The following is a 20,059-nucleotide window of genomic DNA, read 5'->3' as shown; positions in this document are numbered from 1 at the left end:
GCTGTTTCCTCCACCTGGATGTCTTTCCTCAACTGTTTTCCTCTCTCAGTCATTACCTTATTAAGAGGGGGGTCATCAACAAGAGGTATGTGGTCCAGGGAAGGTCATTTCATGCAGGAAAAGACTTGGACATGTTCCAAGCTGCCGAGAAAGAGGCCAAGGTGCTGACATTGGGTGATGGGTTCGCTGAGGATCCGGGAGGCAGGGCTCGGGGGAGGCCGACCCTGCAGAGCACTGAGGCAGGGAGCAAGAAAGAGACTGTTTCAGTGCTGCAAAGGTGAGTAAGACCACACAGTCAACCCTGCAGTGTCACCTTTGGAGAGACACAGGGACCCAGCGAGTTACACATTAACCCGGAACTAGCTCTCTGCAAAGGCTAACTGCAGTTTCTTTTGGACAATCCCCCCTTCTGTTTTTTAATGAATACTACAGAATTTTGTTGCTCTAGACCCTAAAGATAAATTGTTTTGTTCTGAAATGTAAAGTTTTCATTAAGTTACTGAAAGAGTTCTAAATCATTGATTCCAGGATGTTTCTGATGAGGAGGAAAAGCAGGGAGCGGCTCATGACAATACCCTGGGAGTGGACCCAAGAGGCGTGGGTGGCAGTTACTGCCTGTCACCAGGGATAACTGTGGGCCTCAGGTTGCTCATCTGCAGACTGAGGGGTGGACACAGCTGATCTTGAAGGCCCTCCCATCTCATCTTCTCGTCTCTCTCATCCTTTGCATCTCCTGAGCTTAAATCTGTGCTTTAACCCTTTATCCCAGATGGACAACGGAGACCGATTTGTGTAGGAAAGGAGTCCCCTCTCAAGCATAGGTACCATGTCCACTTCCTCACATCCCAGGAGAGTCTGAATCTAACCTTAAAACCAGAATACATTCAGCACAGCACTGAGGTCTGGCTGGACGCCTGGAATACTCCACTCCCTCTACCTCTGCCTGGGGGTTTTGTCCAGGGGGGATGCATATCTTACAAAGTAGGGGGTCTTCCAAATAAGCCAGGGAGCCAGGGAATGGAAGATGACTTTGAAATCGTCTAATTAGTAACAATGTCTTTGAACAGTTTTTATACTCAAGTGTTCTAACTTACTGTAAACAGGAAAAGCTCTCTGATCAGGAATGAAGGGATGTTGGAGTAGGAATAAACTTTCACCTAACTATGAAGCGTTGGGTTTCAGGCTGTAAGCTCTCATGCAATATTAGGCATTTTATGATATTTATGTCTAAAAATTACGAATATAAAAAATGACCTATTATGAAGAACTAGAAAAACAAAACAAATGAAAAATCAGATAAGCACCCTAGAATTGTGGTTACAAAGACTGTAGGATGGAATCAGAGGATAGGAAGCAGTAATTTGGCAACATTCAGAAAGTTGGTCTCTTTTCTGAGTCTGTCTGAAAACAGGTACGACCATTTCTACACTACTTATGCCATAGGGTAGTGGCCTTTCAAATGAGATGACGGTGCACACGAGAACCTTGTAACACATTCTCTGCAAATGTGAGGGTAATCTAAGCTTCCAATAACTCAGCATCAGTGTTCCTTCCACTAAGAGCGAAGAGCTCTTTGTGTGTCTGACACACAAGCTGCTGTGTGCATGTGAGACCAGTCAGAGCAGTCAGGAGGTCATGCCAAAATGGAACACACACACACACACACACACACACACACACACACACACACTTTGCACTCAACATACAACAGGTTTTATGCAATAGGATGAATTTAAAAATTTATTTGGGTCTCTCATTGGACTGGACAAAGTAATTAGTGGGGAATCTCATGAGAAAGATATAGGGATTTTAGACAGAAAGCTGTAGGAAAACCCAACAGTCAAGACACAAAACAGAGCTGCTTCCATTAAACTCTTAAATGAGCCTTAGGGAGAACCTGACAATTTAGTGAAGCTAATGGATTCTTTCCTCCTCCTCCAACGACCCCAGTTCAGTTATATCGCTAACTGGCAGTGTGATGTTGGACAGGCACTTTGACTCTTGATTTCCTCTACAAAACAGAAGCCGTGGTAATACATCCCCTGACTACCTCAAAGATGTCTGTAAAGATCAAATGAGAAAGCTATCAACGTGAAGCTTCTAAACAAGTAGGAGATATTGTTACTTTGCCATTAATACCATTCGTGACATCTAGATTTTTAAGTACACCTGTGAGCAAGTTTTGGAACCCTTCTCCAGAATTCCTGAGTGCCGCTTGGGTGCTTTCTCCAGCTGGAAACAACAACAAGAAAAAGGGGTTTGTTTCCTTCTGTGTTTCCTGCTTTGAAATCCTACCCTCCCTTTGCTGAACCGTGGTAGTGAGGGGACTTTCTCGACACCACTGACTCTTCTGCTGCTGAAAGCAGTCTCTGTCTAGGAAGTGACAGAGCTGACCAGCAAACCCACCCTTTAGAGCTGTGAAAGCTGGAGGCCTCCAGAAAGGAAAAAGCATGAATTGTCATAGCTTGCCAATACAAACTGGTTTACACACACTTCAGACACATCAGTGAATGACAGACATGTATGAAATCTCAGGGGACTGATATGATTAGAATAATAACAGCTACCATGGTTGGGTGCTTCCTACATGCTAAGGGCCTTTAAATACACTGTCTACCATCTGATCTTCACAGTCACCTTTTAATGGACAGGAAATGGAAAGATGTTTATCTGCTCCAAGTCCATCAGCTCTGACCACAGGGCAACTCGGTGCTCCTAAGGCACGTGGCTTCTACAAGCCTCTATTTCAATGGGCACCCACTGTACTGTGTGTGCAGATACATTTTTGTTAGAATGCATTCTTCCTTGGAGAAAGCTCTGTAGCTCTCTGACAGGAGTCCTGACACTCTGGACCACTGCGGGTTTATGATGCTGACCACATGAATACATCCTATGGCCAGGGTGGCCTTAGGTGAGCAATCCTGAGTGATGTTAGCAGAGCAGGCAACAACTTCCTGCTAACTTCAAGTCACAGCTTCTCTCTCAGCCCAGCCCTGAGCCAGCAGGAAACATGAGTCATGCTGCCTTCACCTGTCTCTGCATGGAGGGAGCATGACACTTGACTCACTTTTACTTCTCACCTGGAAAAGAGTAATATTTGTATGGCCTGGAAATGCGCTCAAGAGGCTGCAAGCTGATGTTTTGAATGTGCATATCTTAGCCTTTTCTTTTACTACTGCTGAAAAAAAATCACCCAAAGATGTGCCAAACTTTCTAGTACTTCAAAGTAAATTTAAAGGAGTCCCTCTGCTTTTTAAAACTGTAGTCATTTTCCATTTACCTACAAGTCAATGCTTAGCTACTGAAACAATCACAGTTCTGCCGGACTTCTCTGCAGTGATCTAGAAGGCCTTGAACTTCGTATCCAGCCTCAGAATTCCCTGGTGCACATGCATTTGGATTCGTAACTCTCTGCAGTGGGATCTTCGAGGCAGCAAGTGACTGCCGTCCTGCTCAGCGGGTCAGCCTCTGTGACGGCCTGATCAGCGCTGGTCTGAGCTCTCCTGGCATCGCTTGTTGGCTTCCCTCCGATTTTCTTCACAGTCCTCTTTCTAAAACACATGTCATCTTCCATAGAACCATCCACATAAACTAGACCATGAGAGCATTTCCTGTAATGTGACCGTCCGCACACTGCTTTGTGATCTGGGATGTAGGGGCCGCTTGTTCTCCCTTGAGGCAGCCCTACCTCGCCTGATTCATTCAGCAGATGGTAATCAGGGCATTCAGGTAATTTGGGAGTGGCATCTTGTGTCAGAATCCTGCTTAGGTTTTGACCTGTTGAATCAGTCCATGCCTTTGAGGAATGATGAAAGCTTTTAAACATTCTGGTTGGCATTTACCTCTTAAAAACAGCCTGGTGCACACACATTAGAGCCAGGCACTTTTGAGTTCAGACTCTCACTTCTCCAACCTATTAGTTCTCGCCCTGGGCTGGTACTAACCCTCTCCACTCCTCGGCTACCTCCTACGTGAAGTGATGACCACCATAGATCATTGTGAGGGTTGCCTGGAACAACCACATTAAAGCACTCAGTCCCATCCCTGCTACTGAAGATGCCCGGGAAGTGCTGGCTTCCCTCCTTATCTGAGGTGATAAGCTTCTTCCCATAGAGCCAGGTCCTCCCAGGTGCAGGGATAAAACTGGGCTCCATGCTTCCTTCCTATGAGAGAAACTTCTGGCCCTTCCCAGCCCCGAACACATCATCTTCCCACTATGCAGGAAACACCCTAAGCTGCCCTAATCTGACCTTTATGTCCTCAAGGTGGAAGTTAAAGTGAAATGAAGAACTTGGCATCCAGAATTGGGTTAGTCAAGGCTCCCTGTCTTAGGGTGTCCGACCTTCCCAGGTTACTGCAGACTGAAAGCTTCCCCAGGACATGAACTCAGTGTTAATACAAGAAAGAGGGGGAAACAGGACCAGTGGATCACCTTACTAACATTCACCTACCTCAGGCAGGGCTCAGAATGAACCCTGGACAGATGAGGAAGGGTCCACCTTCTGGGTGCACCAGGCAGCTATGTGAGCGTGGATCTTGAGGTCCCCCAGGAAGCTGGGAGGGTAGAACCACGTGATCTCTAACATTCCTTCCAGCCTTCACCGACTATGCTCCTGACCGAGTGGTCTGTGCCCATATCAGCAGAAGCCCACATGAACCTTCTCTTGTTGGCACCCCCCCCCCCCGCACACCTCCAAGGGAAACAGCGTGAGAGTGCCCTTGGGCACCTTGGACACGTTCCCTTTCTGAGCTGTGGATGCCTCCGTCCTGACTTGCCACACAGCTTAGGAAGGGAACACGATCCTTAAGTGCTGACGGTGTCAGCCTGGCTCTGCCCAGCCTCTGTTTACCTCCAAGGATGGCCCCAGAGGCAGCTTCGGAGACCACTCAGAGGAAACACTGCCGCTTCTCCGGAACTGGCCTGCCCTGGCCTGCAAGAGTCACTGCTTATTTGCTGTGTCACCTTTTTGTATTCTGTCCCTCTGTTTGAAAACTGGACTTCCTCTCAAAGCCAAGAGAAGGCTTGCAGTCCCTTACCAACAAACTTCTGAGTGGGTAGACCAAGCCCTTAAGTCCCATCTGTAATGTGTTCTGCTTTTTATCACTTTAGACTTCAAAGCGTTAGGCTGTAATGCTAGGTTGGTAAGACTTGCCAGCAGTCATCCAAGGTGAAGGGCCTCTGGGGATTAAAATAAAACTCTCGGCCGGGGGAGGGGGGAGTGGGGGGTGTCTTTTACAATTTGCATGTTTCCCTTCTCTCTTGCTTGATTCTTCTAATATGATTTAGACTTTTGAATTCCATTTGTGGTTCAGACAGTCTGGCCACCAAATAGAAACCATAAATCAAAAAGGTCATATTGAAATTTATAAATTGGGGTCATAGCACCGTCAGTATATCTATTTCCTTTCTTTCCCGCCTTCCCTCCGTCTCCTTCCCTCCGTTCAGTGTGCCATCCGTCTTTGTCGTCTGTCTGCCTGTTTATCTATCATATATTTTATCTATGTATCTACCTATCTATCCATCTATCCATCCTTTTGGACTATCCGACCCCCTACGAGAACGCCAGCCCATCGCGGCAGGGCGCTTGGGGACTCCCCGGTGCTTCATGCAGTATTTGGCTCCTCAGTAAATGCCCGTGAGTGAAGTCTGCTTGTTGTCATCATGGGGCTGTCCTTGATGAATGGTCAACAGTGCTCAGGAGCACGGAGGTTTCCATACCACCAGGTGGACAGCAGGACATGGGGTTACTTGGCAATGTGGTGTCCTGTTCTGGCATCCGTAACTAAGAGTCCTACTTAAGCTAAAAACTAACTATACCTCAGGCTACACTGAAGCCAAAATCCAGGTCTTTCCATCTCTGTTCCTATGGTTCAGGTTATCACTCCCTAAGGAAATTAATATTCTATTTTGACCAAAAGATGAATGGTTATTAATGGTCTAATACATTCTCCCCTTCAGACAGAATTCTAATTTTGTGACCATTTTCAAGGAGATCACATGAAGATGACAATCAATTGAAGAATTTGGGTACTGTAGCAGACGTAATGAGGAAAGTATCATTGGGTAGGAACACGTTTTCTGGTGTGTCTGGATTTTCTCCCCATCAGCTGCTCCTGATACTTCCATGGCCAGAATGATAAGCTCTTGGTTGACAACTCAATTTCCTTCTTGTTCAATGTTTCCAATCTGGAACATTCAAATATTATATAAATCTATTCCATTACTGAAAATGCAGGCAAAGTTTAAACACCTCTCTTCGTTGCTTCTGTTTTGCTGAATTTTCGCGAAGGGTAACTGACAGGTAAGAACTCAAGTTTACCTGAAGCAAGGACCTGACAGCTGCTGAATGTTATCTGTCCTGTTTCTGACAGCTACCTAAGACAGCTCCTGTGATGCCTGGGGGGGCGGGGGGGGGGGGTTGTCCATTGTCTTCCTGGAAATGCAGACATTTCTTCTCCAAAGAATGCCTGTCTTTAGCTGCCGGCATAGGTTTGGGCAAAAGCCACCCAGGACTGAAAAGGAAGCCAGTCTGGCTCAGTCAGGGCAGTGATTTAAGGATCAAGCTGCCCTTCCTGCCTCCCTCCTACCTCTCCAGTCCAAGCACATGCTGAGAGCAAACTTGGTGTTCATAGAGTTTGCCTTCAAACTCTTCAAACTCTAATGAGTTAACTAACATGAAAGGTTATAAACTGTGCTTTCTTATTTATCTTTGTGCCCATTTTCCAATATCAATATTAATAAAGATGGATGAAAAATATTTTTAAGCAAAAGACTGATGAAACAAAGAGAAACGGTGTGCTAAATATTCAAGACTGTTTTGATTTCATTCCGTCTGCAGGAAGAGCCAGAGACTTCCATGCCCTCTGACTTGCCTACAATGCTTCCTCATTTCTGCTGATAACCTGACATTAGGGAGAAAGGGAGACAACAGGAGACATGACTGATTACAATACGCACACTGTGGCTTCGATGTGTTTACACCGCACAGATTCATAACCAGTAATAAATGAGAAAAAATACTTTATTTCTTTAATACAGAATACATAATATTGCACTCTAGTTGCAGGGAGTGTGTAGAAAAAACTCTGTTTACAAAACCACCATAACAATTGCCCGGGCCTGATGTTTTATGGTATCTCCAACCGTAACCGTAACTGAACTTTGAACCTACTGAAAAGGGCAATGTTTAATAAAGCCTTCTTTTTATTTCAGTGTCAGTGACCAGTAGTTTAATATATATATATATATATATATATATATATATATATATATATATATATACACACACACACACACACACACACACACACACACACATATATATGGCGAGGAAACTTTACAGTGACATAAACACCTCTCAGTCAGAGGCACTGCTAATCTGTACCCCTAGATTAGTGAAATAGATACTGTCAAGCTATTTTTCTTGCTTTATCAATAATTATTTCTTTTCATTGTGTTTAATCATATTATTTTATGTGCTATTCTTTCATGAACAAACGAAACTATTTCACAGCAGTAACTATGCTATCCCTGTGAAAAACAGTTACAAGCTTTTGTTTTCAGACTACGCTTCAAAGTTTGATTTTCTCAAAGTCACTCAGCAAATTGGGGTAATTCAGGATTAAGAAAGGACTTCTTATCTCCACCCATACACTTGGGACCTGACACTGAGGGAGCATCACTGGCTCCTGTGGGAGCCCGAGGACACCCTGTCCCTCTTCTTCACACCCATCTCTGAGAACTCCTTCTGAATTCACTCCAGCTGAATTCTTCCCTGCACCTCCCATGAAGCACAGCTGCTTCTGGAAGACCTTGGTGCTTTTAAACGTAACCAGTGTGTTTATATATCTTTATCCATTGTGTGGATTATGGGTCTGCACCACTCTGACCTAAGGTAAATATGATCGAGGTTCTAGTTCATCCTCTTCTGACAGTAGGAAGGCACAAAACAGTTTTACCTACAGCACTGACATGTACAATTAACATAATACCTGTAAATAAGGGAACTGGGTATATGTAAAGAGCCTTTAAAAAAAAAAAACTCCTCTCATCCTTGACATTACCTTTTTAAACTAACTTCAATCCATTAAACAGTAAAATAGCAGCATTTTGAGAGGAACAATTGGGGGAAAATTCTTAAAGCATGAATCTGCTAGAGTCTACGATGAGAAAGGAACATTCATGGGCCAGCAGAGGCTCCAAAAATGCGTACATGGGACTTACCTGAAAACCAATCACCATGGTGCTGAGCACTTTACAGAATAGTAAGTACTATGCTTACAGTCAGAAGGGACACCGAGGAAACAACATAACCCAGGAGAAAACGACTTAAAACCACACTGATAAAACTGAAACTATATGATGTTAACGAAAACTACCTGAAGACCAATAACTGTAAAAATAAATATTAAAGAGCTCAAAGACCTACTCTCACAGTAAAAGTTACAAAATAGAACACAATATTAAACCAGTACACGAACATATCAAAATGGATTGGTTTATAAAATGTTCTACCATTCAGAAACCCATTTTTCTCCCCTCCATACTCTTCTCCATAATAATTTTGTTCCTGAGGAGATGTGTTTTGTTAAAACACAACAAGCTTTGAAAGAGTCAACTGGGTTACAACTTTTCTTTGGATAATCATCATCGATATAAAATTTCTCTCCCAAGGCTTTGAATCTGAATCTACGTAGTCTGAGTGTCAGGAGTGGGTGAGGGTCACGGTAACCCCCGCCCACGGCGTTCTGATCCTGGAGTCTGCCGGCTGCCCACATCCTCGGTAGGAAAGGCTGAGCTGGGGTCAAGCCTGGGACGACTGCGAGATCCATGGAGGTGGCAATCAGACAAATGGGCAGGGTGTGTTCTGTGGAACTGGGGCTCTCCTCCGCTCTGGGCACTTGGGAACCGTGCAAAGGAAGCATGCTGCCGTGCTCGTGAGGGAAGAGAGCCCCTGAGTCTCCTGCCAGCACCCCGAAACGGGGCATTTTTAGCGGTATCAACTCTAACTTCTCTTTCACTGGCACGTCCACACGTCTACAACCCAATGGGAGTGGCTTTACTGAAATGACTTTGTAGCCCTCAAGTGATTTTAAAAGCCCTTTCTGCAGTTCAGTTGGCAGCGATGCTCAGAAACAGAGGTGTCAGCGTGAGACCCTGTGTTTGCTCTTTGTTGGACGCACTGTTAAGTAGGACGCGCCTTCCCGAGATTACAGGACTTGGATGTGATTGGGTCCAAAGAGTCCACACCGATGGAAAGCAGTAAATGCTATGACATTCATGCTTGGTTTTCATGCTCTTTGTCTTTTTTCTTTTTAAAATCAATTTAGATATTAAAATGCATCATCATATCTCTTTGTCACCAAGCCAGTCAAACAGATGTCCCTGAAAATATTTCCAAGCAGCTCCCCCTCCTCTGCTGCTGTCTAGAAGCGAGAACAGATCCACCTCAAGCAGGAAAATACCTCCCAGAGTTTCACTTGTCTTAACAGCTGCAGCTCAGCTAATTTCCAAGTTCCATGTTCCCCCCTGTTCTCCATAGCATTTCAAACCTTCTGAATGACGTCTGCTTCTTCAATGGGTGCTTTATTCCTGGGAAAACAGCAATCGTGTGGTCACCTGGGTGCACTGGACAAATCCTGGGGCACTGAGGATGGCCCTGGGGTCCCCAGTCATCCAGGACACACTTCGAGGAGCCCCCACAGTCTGGAAGCCTGGCTTCCTGAGGAGTAAGGAAAAAGCAGTGAATGAACACGAAGTCTAGGCGAGCGTTGTAAAGCCAAACGCTATACTACACGGCCCGATCCTCACAGTCTTCGGTTTTGTGATATTTTCTGCATTTTAAAGTTTGAAAAGAAGTTGGTAGCCTTAGCAAAGACAGCCATCATCTGGTTTCTGTGGCAGAACAATTATGTATCTCCCTGAGGCCTTTTTCTGGACTTTTGACTCTTCTGTTTGCCTCCAATCACTGAGGAGGCAGTAAGAAAATTTCTTTTCAATGTCAGTAAGGCGAGTGCTAACTATCACAGACAGGCAGTCCAAATAAATATGTGAAGGCAAACAGATTCCACCCTTTTCACACATAAATCTCTCTGAAAGGCCCAGGGGCTGGCCTGAAGACAGAGAAGAGTGACCTTCTAGCTCCTCCAGCCACTCGTTCACCTAAAATCCACTCTCAGACGGTGACTGGAGAGCTTCTCAGCTCGTCAAAAACGAAAGGAGCAGAAAGAGAGGAGCGTCGCAGACTGTCCTGTCCCCCTATGGCATCTTTGCAAAGGGTGAGGCACGGTTCTTTCCCAGCAGGTACAGGGGGCTTCTACGGGTGCTCCGTCTTGTATAGAAGAGAAATGTGAGAATATCTGAGCTTTTTGCCTTGAAATTGAGCAACATTCATCCCCAATTAGCCCAAAGAACAAGTTACCACTCTTTTACAACACTAACATCGATAACTTCTATATTCTATGGGAAAGATGGACAACAACACTAACATCGATAACTTCTATATTCTATGGGAAAGACGGACAACCAGAGACCGACTCTGGGCAGCCTGCTGTTGTAATGAACCAACGGACAGGAGATGACCAGCACCAGTGGATGAAGATCAGGCTCACGCATCACACACTGGGACACACAGGGCCCCAGTCTCCCAGGCAGAACTGCTGCTCGCGGATCCGCAGTGGGATTGCACACAGAGTCGATAAGCTGTTTTCCAGGTCTGATAGTCTCGATTTTGAAAAGCAAGCATTTTTACTTTACATGAGTTTGAACTGATTTAATTCTGGATGGGATATTTTTATTTTACTTTATCTCTATTTACCAAAGGGAAAAAGGCCTCTATAAAAATACATTCGTTTTCCTCCCCACTTAGAAAGAACACCTTCGTTCATCTCAGATTTTCTGAATTTTTCATGAAATCCTAAAATGAATCTATATGGATTCTGACACAAATATCGTGATAAACTAAAGAAAAACTACTAGCTTGCATTCTTGCTTCCACAGCTTCCAGAAGTTATGAAATTAATCTCAGACAAGGAACCCTGTGAGGACAGGTCAGCTGCCTCTTTGTTCAAGCTCCTAGATGACCCTCTCCAAGGGAGGTAATGGCTGCTAGGCTCTGTGCTTTGGGTCCTGCCTCTCTCTGCTGGTGATTCCTCGGAAGTTGTGCACAGACTTTGCACAGTCCCATTGAGCTGGACAGAGCCAAGGGAACTCACTTCCTCCATGACCACATAAGCAGCCAGCCTTTTGGTCTCCTGCAATGAATTTCAATAATGCAAACTATGGTTTTAGGGGAGCAAATCTGTGAAGCAAATCTTTACAGTGCTGGTGACCGGCGATGACACACAGAACAGCAGGCTGACTCTGGGTCACAGCCATCTCCCTTCTCTGAGAAAAAAAAAAAAACAGCTCAGAAGGCAGATGACACTGTCTTCCACTGGAACCAGCAGGATTAAGCGAGAGGGAAAACCTCCGCTCTCCTGCATAGATTCACACTAGCAGTTTTCTAAACCTTCTGTCACTTTTTCTCTTGCCTCAACTACTTTTTTTTGCCATAAAAGTGAGTGTTCTCACAAGCTAACCCAACTTCTTACATTTTTCATAGGCTCAAACCTAAAAGGGGCTTCAGAAGTTTACTTCCCAGAGGGAATCTTAGACTCCCTTGCAGGTCACTGCTTTGGCGTGGGAGCCTGGACAGGAGGGTGCATCGGGTCTGAAGGGATCAGAGGGGACAGTGCTGATGTTAATGTTATCGGGTTCTATTTCTTTTTGTCTGTCCATCATCTTGTTATCTCCACACTATTTACACCACCAATTCTACCTGCCCTCTGTGCACAAAACACAGCACAGAGCTGGCAACCTGAAGGGAACTTATTTTTAAGTTTACTGTTTCCATACTCCAGTAGATAATGGTTTTCTGTTTCCCTTTTCTAGGTTCCAATCATAAAACACAGATATACAGATTAGTAACTATACAGAATCAAAAAGAATAGAGGTTGGAAACGATCTGCCTATCTGCCTTCATTTTACGGACAATGGGATGCTAAGGTGGAGGAGTGATTACTAATGGAAGACACTTCCGGATCCCCCCACTTTAGTGCTCTGTCTACTAGACCATGTCCCTCTGGAACCATGCCAGTCTCCACGACTTTCCTCCTTGACACCAAGGCGTTCTTGGTAGCTTGGGGGGAATGTACACACCACAGTTTCAAAAGACAATTTGTGAAAGTACAAGCTAATGTGTTGTTATTTTTAATTTAAGCGTTTACTGCCTATATAGATTCTAAGGCTGGTGAAAAATACAATAATATTCAATAAATTATATGGAAAACCTTTAGTCATGGTTCTTCTGAATCCAATCTATTTCTCCTTGTTAATTTTCAAGTCTGTGCTTAGGCCATGGCTACGTAAGGAAGTCAGGCCTTTGCTCAGTCCTCAAACAGGTGAGCTGTGTACAGTCACGTCTTGTAGCAGCCTCCCCACCACTCTGAAGACTGATACTGCGTCTCCGATCAGTTTATATCAAGGGCAGACAAAATACTTCCATCTCATGAATTTTGTTTTAATCTATAGCAAGTTGTCATTGAAGAGTAAGAGAAAAAATTATGGCGCAGTCTTCAAATTCTTGGTTCCTAAGGAGAACCAGAAAAAGGTACCCGTCTCTTCTCCCTTCACTACCCCCAAAATGCCCTCACCACATGTTCTTGGAAGAAAGAGAAGAGGTCACTAAGGATAAACATTCCTTAGTCCTCAGTGAAAAAGAACTTGAGATCAACCCTGTGCCACTGGTGTCCAAGGGGAAGAAATTTATCTCCTGTATGATCATAAGAGGTAAATAAATGATAGAATCACAACCGTGCAGAGTTCTAAAACACCAGTTATAACTGAGTCCAGCCCCAGTTCAACAAACTGACACCCCTTCTTGTGAACTAAGGCTCTCCTTAGAAAGCTCTCAAAACAACTCAAAAAAATTTAGCCACATGGAGATTTGTGCAAATGTACGAATGCCAAACTGATAAGATCCTGTAAAGAAGTTCTCCCTCTCTTCAAGGTTTGATGAAGGCCTCCAGGAATGAGCTCAGAGCTTTCCCTTCTGTTGGAGAGGGATTGGCAGTCCCAATCTAGGGCTACAGGTGGGCAGTAAGCGCTGATTCAACCTCAGGATGCCCACAGGTCAATTCACACAGACCCTCGGGCTCTCAGGTTAATTTCAATGCAGGAGATAACAGCAGGGGTGCAAACTGCTCTCTGACTGAACATTTTATAACTCTGACTTCTCCTCTTACCAGAATTACATCTCCGGGCAGTTAGAACCAAAACACTCAAAAGAAAGGGTGCTGGACCTGCAGGGGACCTGGATTGGCGACCGTTCTCTCTTTAGCTGTGGTCCCTTGGACGCATGAGCCTCTGTGTCTTATTATCTAGGGTCCCTTGCAAAGATAGAGGACTTGATCCGTCCAACCCTGCCACACCCACCAAGCCCTCACAGACACGCACACACAAAGACACCCCTCCCAGGCTTTCCGGATGCATACCTGGGGTCCAAGTCTCCCCAGAGCGCGAGCGGTCATGCCGGGCCCTGCAGCTCCTGGCCGGGCTTCTCCTTGGCTTTCTTACAGGTGTACAGCCACTTGATGATACGGGCGTTCCTCTCGATGACCGAGGTGGTGCTGGGCACCTGCTCAGTCAGTTCTTCCTCCTGCAGCCCCTCTTCACCACCGCTGTGCCGGGAGAAGCCGCTGTCGGAGGTGGCGACGCTCACGCTGCGGACCTTGAGTTTGACGCGGTCCGACCCCGCGGAGAAGTTCTCCCTCCCGAGAGCTTCCACCACCTCAGGTTCCAGGCCGCAGAACTGGAAGAAGGTGTCAAATTCGGTCAAGGACGCAGAGTAGCGGGAGCTGAGGTCTGACTGCGATCGCTGCAGCCCCCCTCGCCGTGTCCCTCGCAGCTCAGGGCCCCGGGGCGCAGCCGGGACTCTGGTGGGCGTCCCAAAGGGCGCTGGGCGCTCCGGGGGCGCGGGAACGCCGGGGGCCGCAGGGGCTGCTGTAGAGCCAGGCTTGGTCAGGACAGCCTCCTCGCGCCTGGCCCTGACCTCCTCTCCCACCCGGGACGTCTCCAGGGGCACAGACGTCTTGTCCTTGCCAGGCCCCTGGAAGAGCTTCTTCACCAGTCCCCCCCTGGAGCTGTCGGCGCCCTGTCCTCGAACGAAGTCGCATTTCTGCCTGTAGATGACCAGCGAGTCAGGCCTCAGCGGCTTCCGAGCTATGGCCCTGCGCGCCACGGCACCGGGGACGCGAGCTGGAGGCCGAGGATCGCCCGCAGTCCCTTCTCTCGTCCCGGGGTTGCTGCCCTCCGGAGCGGGGCCCGGGCCGGCTGCAGGCGGGCCCCGCACGTACTTGGCGCGGTCGGCCGCCAGCCTCTCCACCGCGCTCCTGCGTGCTGGCACGGCCGCGTCCCGGACCCTGGGGGCCTCGGGGTCCCGGGTCAGCAGTCTATCGTTCTGGGGCGCGTCCAGGGCTGACAGGGCACGCATCCTCGGGGCTCGGCTGGTGCTCCGCGCCCCGTGGAAATGCCCTCCGCCGGCGGTTCCTGTGCGTCTTTGGTCAATTCCGAAGTCCGCGCGGGGTGGGGAATGGCGCCCAAGTGCCAGTCGGCCCAGGTCCAGAGTCTGGGCAAACCCGAGTCCGAGTCCGCACCTATTGGCGACTGGCCCTAGCAGCACCCCCCCCCCCACCCCCGCACCCCGGCTCCTCCCCGCCTGCCCTCACCTCCTTCCCGGCACAGCTCCGGGTTCAGCACCGCCCCTTGTCGGGCTCCAACCCTCACCTTCCGCCGAGCCCCGCCTCTCACCTCCCGCAGGGTAGGTACGCCAGGCTCCGCCCCCAGCACTTCGCGGCCGCGCAGCCAATCGCCGGGAGGAGCGCGGGGCGGGTTGCGCCTAGTGGGCTGCGCAACCAGGAGGGGCTCTCTCTGGCGCGGGAAAGCCCAGGCTGCTCCCCAGGGCGGAGGCGCCGGAACAACTGAGTTCGTTCAGCCCCAGGTATCAGCCGCCTCCTCCCTGCCAAGGGCTGCCTTGGGTCACCGCTGGACGCTGGTAGTTCCGGAGTGGGGTAGGGCAGAGGGACCAGGCTGTCCCCACCCCTGGGTCGGTGCCCTACGTCCTTTAAATTCTTAAAGTGACCTCTGCGTGTTTCGAAACTGTTGACCTTGCTTAATTTTCTAAGGTCTCCTCCTGGGCACGTACTCTCACCAGAAAGGAAACGGGTATAAAAGCAAAGAAGACGCATCGCACCACAGGTTTAGGCTGTGTGTCAGGTAAAAAGAATCTGGGGACACAGCAGGGACCTGGATTGAGTCCAGACTCGGTCACTGGCCAGCCATGGGTCAGACCAGACGAGACCACCAAGTGCGGAGACTCATGGGAAGAGCAGGCTGGTGGCAGAGGGGAGGCTCGAGGGAGTTGGAAAAAAAACCTGACCAAAAACCCAGAATGACTGCTGTTTTTACCGTAACCAAGGTAACGGGGAACCATTCACCAGGGCAGTGGATCAGCTTAAGAATGCTAAAAGTATAAGAGAAAATATTTCCAAAATTCCATTATTTCCAAAAGCTGAACAAAGGACAAAATATTTGCTGGAGGAGTGAAATGTACATTTTATCTCTTACGTTAAAGCCAACTCCAAGATATACTGACCTTTCAAAGCTGTGGTTGAGTGCAGCACAGCAGCCTGTGGATGGCGAACAGGAGGGTCTTAAGGTCTGGGGTAGATTTTGTTTCATCTCCTGAGTGCCAGTGGGCACCAGAAGGGGCTGGTGGTGAGTCAGCTGTTGCAGCGCCGACCGACCACCATCCCCTGATGATCAGAGAACTGCAGCTAGGTTGTGCCAAATGGGTCTTTAGACCTTTAGTCCCTGTGAGGCTAAATCCCATAGTCAGGGATAGAAGCCCAACAAGAAACCAGGTCTTCTGAGAACCAGACTACCCAGATAGCATACTGGGGAAATGTTACAGTCACAGGAAAAGAAGACTGATCCATTAGGTAAGGGGGTGGAGGGGAAGCATAGAGTAAGGGAGAGATTTAGAGAGGGCAGGATGCTGGGTTGGACACGTTGTTTCCCACAGCTGATGGGAGCCCAAAGTCTAGCCTTTTCTCCCCTCAAGCAGCATGGTCTCTTGTCAGTCAGAGGGGGAAAAAAATATATATATATATATATTTTTTTTAATTGCTTTGCCCAAAGTGGCTACCTTGTCTAATTTGTACTTCTTCCTGTGCAATTACAGCAGTTCTACAAGAACTCCTAAGCACGGGGCCCCTGGGATTTGTCTGAGCCCCGGGTGCCTTATTTATTCACCAAGTCCTTATGGACACATAACAAATCTTTCAGGATCTTTATTTTGTCATTTGTAAAAATTCTCACTTTTATAGCTTTTATAGCAACATTCATTGCTTGATATTGAGCACTAAATAAATGTTAATCTGAACAACCTAGGGTTAAGTTTCAGCTGTGTTTCCTCTTAAGCCTGTATGGTTGGACCTCTCAGTGCCTCTGGTTGCTCATCTGTAAATCAGAGCTCATTATGTCCACTTTGATAAGATTTTTGTAAGTTAATGAGATTATGCACATAAAGGACTTAGCACTATTTCTGGTATGGAGCAAATTTTCACTAAATGTTAAATTTATTATTTTGCTGATGATGGTTATAAATTAGCTGCTTATCAAATTTTAAATACAGTTAGTAAATTCACATATGAGTACTGAACATATTAAGAATAAAAGTAAAACTACTATAAATACAGTTGTATTTAAGACATTGCTCCTGGACAAAACTAATTATATTTTTATCCATAATTTTCTACCCATTAAATATAATTTATGGGAAAAGTGGATCTGGAATAGTATGATAATGACAGGAAAATTGTCTGAGTAAAGTGTTCTTGTTGCTCAATTTGTAGCTTAAACTTTGACCTAATTTCCTTTCTGGTATCATCTCAAAAGACTTGGTCAGAGCAGGAGAAAGTTTATGGACGCAGTGACCGACAAACCCTATTGCTAGGAATTTACCCCAAGGAACCAAGAAGAGATGTGCACACAGTGTGAAGGTGTTCATTGCAGACAAATAGTAGAAATCACCCTACATTCAACAAGAGGAGGAAGGGCTAGGTCATGAGTGATACTCCATGGGATAGTATTATCCGACCATTTACAATCATACTTCTACACAGTGTCTTATGGAGTAAGAAATTATCATGATATATGTGGGTTTTTTAAAGTATTACAAATATAGTAGCAGTCTGGATAAATTTCTAGAAACACAAAACCTCCCAAGACTACATCATGAAGAAATGAAAAATCTGAATAGACCTATAACTAGTAAGGAGATTGAATCAATAATCAAATATCTCCCAAAAAAGAAGAGCCCTGGGCCTGATGATTTCACTGATCAACATTTAAAGAACTAATACCAATCCTTCTTAGATTTTCCCCAAAAATTGAAGAGGAGGGAACACTCCCTAACTCACTCTATAAAGCCTGCATTATCCTAATGGCAAAGCCAAAGAAAGACACTGCAAGAAAACTACGGATCAATACCCTATGAACGTCAATGCAAAAGTCCTCAACAAAGTGAACAAAATTCAGCAGCATATTGCAAATAACCATATACACCATAACCGAATGAGATTTACGCTTGGAATGCAAGGATGGTTTACTGTATTTAATTTGATCAAAATATTGTACCACATCCACAGAATGAAGAAAAAAAAACATGATCATCTCAATTGATGCAGAAAAAGCATTTGACAAAACAATACACTTTCACGACAAAAACATTCAACAAACTAGGAATAGAAGGAAACTATTTCAACATAATAAAAGCCATTGGTGAAACACCCACCGTGAATATCATATTTAATGACAAAAGACTGAAATTTTTTTCTCTAAGATCAGGAACAAGGCAGAGATGCTCGCTTTTACTGCTTCTATTCAACATAGTACTGGAAGTTCTAGCAGAGCAGTTAGGCAAGAAAAAGATATAAAAGATACCCAAATTGGAAAAGAAGAAGTAAAATTTTCTCTGTGTGCAGATGATATGATCTTATACATAGAAAACCCTAAAGATGGTGTGCACATACACACACGCAAACTGTTAGAATGAAAAATGAAATTCAGCAAAGTAGGGGCTGCCTGGGTGGCTCAGTCGTTGAGCGTCGGCCTTTGGCTCAGGCTGTGATCCCAGGATCCTGGGATCGAGCCCCGCATCGGGCTTCCTGCTCAGTGGGGAGCCTGCTTCTCCCTCTCTCTCTACCCCTGCTTATGTTCCCTCTTTCGCTGTCTCTCTCTGTCAAATAAATAAATAAATATTTTAAATAAATAAATTCAGCAAAGTAGCAAGATACAAAGCCAATTATAAAAATCAATTTCATCTTTATACACTAACAAACAATCTGAGAAGAAAATTACAAAAACAATTGTACTTATGATAACATCAGAAAAGCAAAATACTCAGGCAATAAGCAAGGAAGTTAAAGACTTGTACAATGAAAACTACATTTCTGAAAGAAATTTTTAAAAAGATGTAAATAAATGAGAACACATGCCATGTTTATGGTTTAGAAAACTTAATCTTGTTAAAATGTCAATACTACCCAAAAAAATCCACAGATTCAATTTAATCCCTATCAAAGTCCCAATGACATTTTTGCAGAAATAGGGAAAAGCCAACCCTAAAATTCATATGGAATCTCAAGGGACCTCAAATAGTCCAAATAATCTTGATAAAGAAGAATAAAACATCAGGACTCATCCCTCTGATTTCAAAACTTACTACAAAGGTGCAGTAATCAAAAGAGTGTGGTATTGCCATAAAAACCAATGGAATAGAATAGAGAGCCTAGAAATAAGCCTGATATATATGATCAAATGATTTTCAACAAGAGTGCCAAGACCATTCAATAGAGGGAAGTACAGGCTTTTCAATGAATGGTGCTGGGAAAATGGTATCCACATGCAGAAGAGTGTAGCTGAACTCTTACCTAACTTCACATACAACAATTAACGCAAAATGGACCCAGAACCTACATCTAAGATCTAAAACAATAAAACTCTTAGAAGAAAACAGAAGATGAAATCTTCATGACATTAGATTTAGCAATGATTTCTCGTGTGTGACACAAAAGGCACAGGCAACAAAAGGAAAATAGACAAGTTGGACTTCATGAAAACTAAAACATTCTGTACATCAAAGGCACTATCCTTAGATACAACAGCAACCCACAGAATGACAGGAAATGCTTGCCAACCATGTATCTGATGAGGGAGTAAATCCAGAATTATAGAGAAACCCTACAACTCAAGAACACAAAAACAAAATAAATATATGCAAACAATGCATCATGGAACACTACATCAAAAACTAATGATGCACTGTATGGTGACTAACAGATCATAATAAAAAAAACTAATGAAGTGCGGTATGGTTACTAACATAACGTAATAAAAAATTCAAACATGGGCAAAGGATTTGAATACACATTTCTCTAAGAAAGATTATAAAAATGGGCAATAACATGTGAAAAGATGCTCAACATCCATAATCATTATATAAATGCAAATAAAAACTACAATGAGTTATCACCCCACAGCCATTAGGATGGCTAGTATAAAAAAAAAGAGAAAGAAAAGAAAAGAAAAGAAAAAGGCAGAAAACAACCAGTGCTGATGAGGAGTTGGAGAAATGGGGACCCCGTGCATTGTTGTGGGAATATAAAATGGTATGACACTATGGAAAACAGAGTGGTGGTTCATTAAAGAATTAAAATAGAATTACATATGATCCAGCAATTCCACTTCTGGTTATATACCCCAAACAATTGAAAGCAAGGTCTCTGATATTTGCACGTCCATGTTCCTGGCACCCTTATTCACAATAACTAAAATATGAAAGCAACCCAAGTGTCCATCAATAGATGAATGGGTAAGCAGCGTGTGGTATATCCATACAAGGCAGTATTATTTGGCCTTAAATAGGAAGACAGTTCTCTAATAACTGCAACGTGGATG

At 45.2% G+C, this 20,059-nt stretch overlaps 1 protein-coding gene across 2 annotated transcripts; it reads right to left on the bottom strand.

Moving 5' to 3' along the window:
* Nucleotides 1-7,006: 7,006 nt before the first annotated feature.
* FAM110C (family with sequence similarity 110 member C) lies at nucleotides 7,007-14,729 on the bottom strand. 2 transcript variants are annotated; one of them, XM_045788876.2, is made up of 2 exons: nucleotides 13,534-14,729; nucleotides 7,007-10,331 (listed from the first exon to the last, which is right to left on the bottom strand). In XM_045788876.2, exon 1 carries the CDS (start codon nucleotides 14,529-14,531, stop codon nucleotides 13,566-13,568), a length of 966 nt encoding a protein of 321 aa, XP_045644832.1. In that variant the 5' UTR covers nucleotides 14,532-14,729; the 3' UTR covers nucleotides 7,007-10,331; nucleotides 13,534-13,565. The 2 variants fall into 2 exon arrangements, with proteins under 2 accessions (XP_045644832.1, XP_045644831.1); XM_045788875.2 differs by having other exon boundaries at nucleotides 7,007-9,722.
* Nucleotides 14,730-20,059: the final 5,330 nt, after the last annotated feature.

The sequence above is a fragment of the Ursus americanus genome, chromosome 7 (assembly GCF_024610735.1).
Source record: "Ursus americanus isolate L20-20 chromosome 7, mUrsAme1.1.p, whole genome shotgun sequence".
NCBI lineage: Eukaryota > Metazoa > Chordata > Mammalia > Carnivora > Ursidae > Ursus > Ursus americanus.
Note: the sequence above shows the minus strand (reverse complement) of the source record. Positions and strands in the feature narration are given on the sequence as shown.

Bases quoted from the DNA above. Each gene is read 5' to 3' on its own strand.
- FAM110C (XM_045788876.2), bottom strand. From the start codon at position 14,531: ATGCGTGCCCTGTCAGCCCTGGACGCGCCCCAGAACGATAGACTGCTG.